Genomic DNA, 2,925 nt, shown 5'->3' with positions numbered 1-2,925 from the left:
TATTCAAACTTGGTTAAACAAATCTTGTTTAGTTTGTACTTTACTGGGCTAGAAGAATAACTTTGCTCGGTTAGAGTCATCAGAAAACCTCATCTCGATCTTGTATGTTAACTTTGTCTTGTGTCCCGTAGGCAGAAATTGAGTGTGCAGTGCACGCAGGGAATGAGCTTACTCAATGATCATTGTGAATTAAAGTGGAGAGAGCAACACAACAGACTCGGCAGCTGGTGGACGTAAGATAATCCTCTTATATTTTTGCTGTATTATAGGTCTCCCTCCAATTAAAGACCACTTTTGGGACAGGGGTTACGATGGCCTGTAGCAGTTTTGGTGTCTAATTAGAATAATAAAGATAAAAGGCATTTGGTAATACTGTATGGGACCACATAAAAGGAGTCTTTAATTGGAGGGAGACCTGTACTACTTTCAATACAATCTCTTAACTGGATAAAAGATTGTATATATTAAATTATGTAATACTGTGTTCACATTACATTAATGGGAAATTGTACCACTGTTCACACTAGTGTTTAATTATGGAGTAGGTTTTACTGAGCCGGTAGTTAAATGGGATTTTACACTTGGTCAATTAAATCATGGATACATTCTAAGTAAATGTCAGCAGTAATAGCATGTTCTCGGAAAGATTTAACTGAGTCGAGCTGTTTGCATTGAACCTTATCTTTCCTGGCAAGTTTTTTTTTTTTGTTTTTGTGGGGTGGGGGTTAAGCTTACTGAATGGCTATGTCAAAAACTGTGCCATATTGGTTTAATTTTAATGTACCTGCTTAACATTCTCCTGAGTCAACTTACCAAAGATGTATGGCAAGCTTAACTGCCTTTAGGGAACACTTGACATTGTTTTTGCCAGTGATGCGGGCTGTGGTGCCCTCATGGCCTGTTTTCGTGTTTAACCGTACAGTAATAACTAAGATATTAATTAACGTAGTAAGCACAAAGCAGTTAGCCAAGGTCCCTGCTCTCTGTATAGTAAAGCACTCAAACAATAAATCAAGAATAATATTAACTGCAGGCAGAATGGGCTGCTTTACCACCTGCATTTTTCCTGTGTGTATCACTTTCTACAAAATGCACTGTTTGTGATTGGTACTGCAGCATTCATTCCAAATGTGGGCACTGTTATTGCATTTGAAGTTATCACTGCATGTCTAGTTTATGCCTTGACTATTTTTTTTTCTTACAGGAGAGCCTTCTTTGAGTACCAATCAATCATGATCTTACTGCAGAATACTGAAAACACAATTAAAATATTTTTTGCTTTCAGAGAGCGTCTTGATAAGGTTGGTAGTGGTTGGTATAAATTAATGGTGGTAGACAGAGTGTCGTTGATGATGAAAGCTTAATGTAAAACCCTATATTTTCGTGCACATTTTTGCGATTTTCATGATGAAATGACCATCGTGAAAATTATAAATTATTGATAGTTGCAATGATAAATATAAATGTGTGGTGGTAATCTATAAAAGAAAAGTACTTTTAATACAAGCTAAATTGTGATAGGACTGAATTTTCCCAGTGTTACATAATCAACAAAATAAAAACACTGTGGTAGTACGTTGCAGACTAACCTATGTTTATTACGGAAGGTTTTGCTAGGTGCTAGTAAAGATGCAGTAAAGTGTTGATATAATAATTATTCTATGACATAATTATTTTTGTAAATCTCAATTATGTGTGTATACTTTTAGCTCAAACGCCAGCATGATAAAATAAGTACTGATGTCAAACAAGTGCTGAGGAGAGCTTTTCAGAAGAAGGATGCCCTTTATTTAAAAGGCAAGGAGCCTGGTCAAGCCAGGTCAATCATGAGCCCGACTTTCACCCAAACCAGTCAGGAAAGAATCAAAAGGAAAAAATATGCGCTTGTTACTAAAGACCAGTTTATTGAGTGAGTATCATTTTAAATTAACTATGTCTCCTTTGTTTGCTGAGCGGTTGGCTGAGAGGTATTGTTCCTGCTTTTTATAGTGAAGACCCCAGTTCAAACCCAGCCAGTATTGGGTTTCAATTGGAGTGTGATCGCTTGGCTCCACGAATAACCCTCATATTGAGAGTTAGGCGGGTTAAGGACAATACACTACAAATAAAAATAGTCATCAGAAAGTAATAACAAAACATTAAATACAGACATTTCTACTTAACGTTGATATAAATAAAATGTGCTGATTATTGCAAAAGAAGTAAGTTCAAATAATAAGTTCAAAATATGTGTTAATAAGAAATCTTCTCATTAAGAAAATACAGTAAAACAAATTAAAAAAATAAATATATGAAAAAAATCAAGGTATAGTTTTAGTTTAGGTCTTGTTTAGAGTTAATTTTTTAAAAAACACCAGACTTTTTTTTTTCTCCTATATGGTAAAGTACTCTTTATTTGATAAAAATAAAAACCTTAAATGACTAATCGCCACTTTTGATATAAGCACTACATACTTATTAATGACAACTTTTAATTTGAAGAAGCGTTGCATTATTACCCAACATGCCTAATTGTTAAACTGAGCGTTTACTGCACCTGATGGCCATTGCCTGAAGAATGCAACGTCGCAACATGTGCACAATGTATCGTTTTGAATGATGATGCGTTGAGTCAATAGACAAGCTCACAGGGAGCTGAGACGGTTGTATGACTGTCTCATGACAACACGAGGGCTCGCCCTTATGATACAACATTGCATCACTATTCAGTCCTTTGACATGGACTGAATATACCAAGGTGGAAATTTCCTCCATGAATATACTAACATAGGGGTCTATATTGCAATAGAGGCCGAAATTGTTCATAGAATATATTTGAATGGCTAGGGTAAGAGCCAAATTTTTGCGTGCCATCCAAGCATATTTACCAACCGACGGTCCCACATTTCAAAGTGATTTTGAAACATATCTGTCTCTTATACACAT

The 2,925-nt window shown here is 35.5% G+C and overlaps 1 protein-coding gene across 3 annotated transcripts in view; it reads left to right on the top strand.

Annotated features, from left to right (window-relative positions):
• LOC117111967 (serine/threonine-protein kinase TBK1-like) overlaps window positions 1-2,925 on the top strand; it is a 75,228-nt gene that overhangs the window by 71,150 nt on the left and 1,153 nt on the right. For all 3 annotated transcript variants that reach the window (XM_033255021.1, XM_033255020.1, XM_033255022.1), the window contains exons 13-15: window positions 132-233; window positions 1,205-1,301; window positions 1,710-1,909. In XM_033255021.1, the coding sequence (XP_033110912.1) occupies window positions 132-233; window positions 1,205-1,301; window positions 1,710-1,909 (399 nt within the window). The remainder of the gene's footprint in view (window positions 1-131; window positions 234-1,204; window positions 1,302-1,709; window positions 1,910-2,925) is intronic.

This window comes from Anneissia japonica, unplaced genomic scaffold, assembly GCF_011630105.1.
Source record: "Anneissia japonica isolate Jap-2015-1 unplaced genomic scaffold, ASM1163010v1 scaffold284828_len130523_cov99, whole genome shotgun sequence".
Classification (NCBI taxonomy): domain Eukaryota; kingdom Metazoa; phylum Echinodermata; class Crinoidea; order Comatulida; family Comatulidae; genus Anneissia; species Anneissia japonica.
This window is presented reverse-complemented; position numbering and strand designations above follow the sequence as displayed.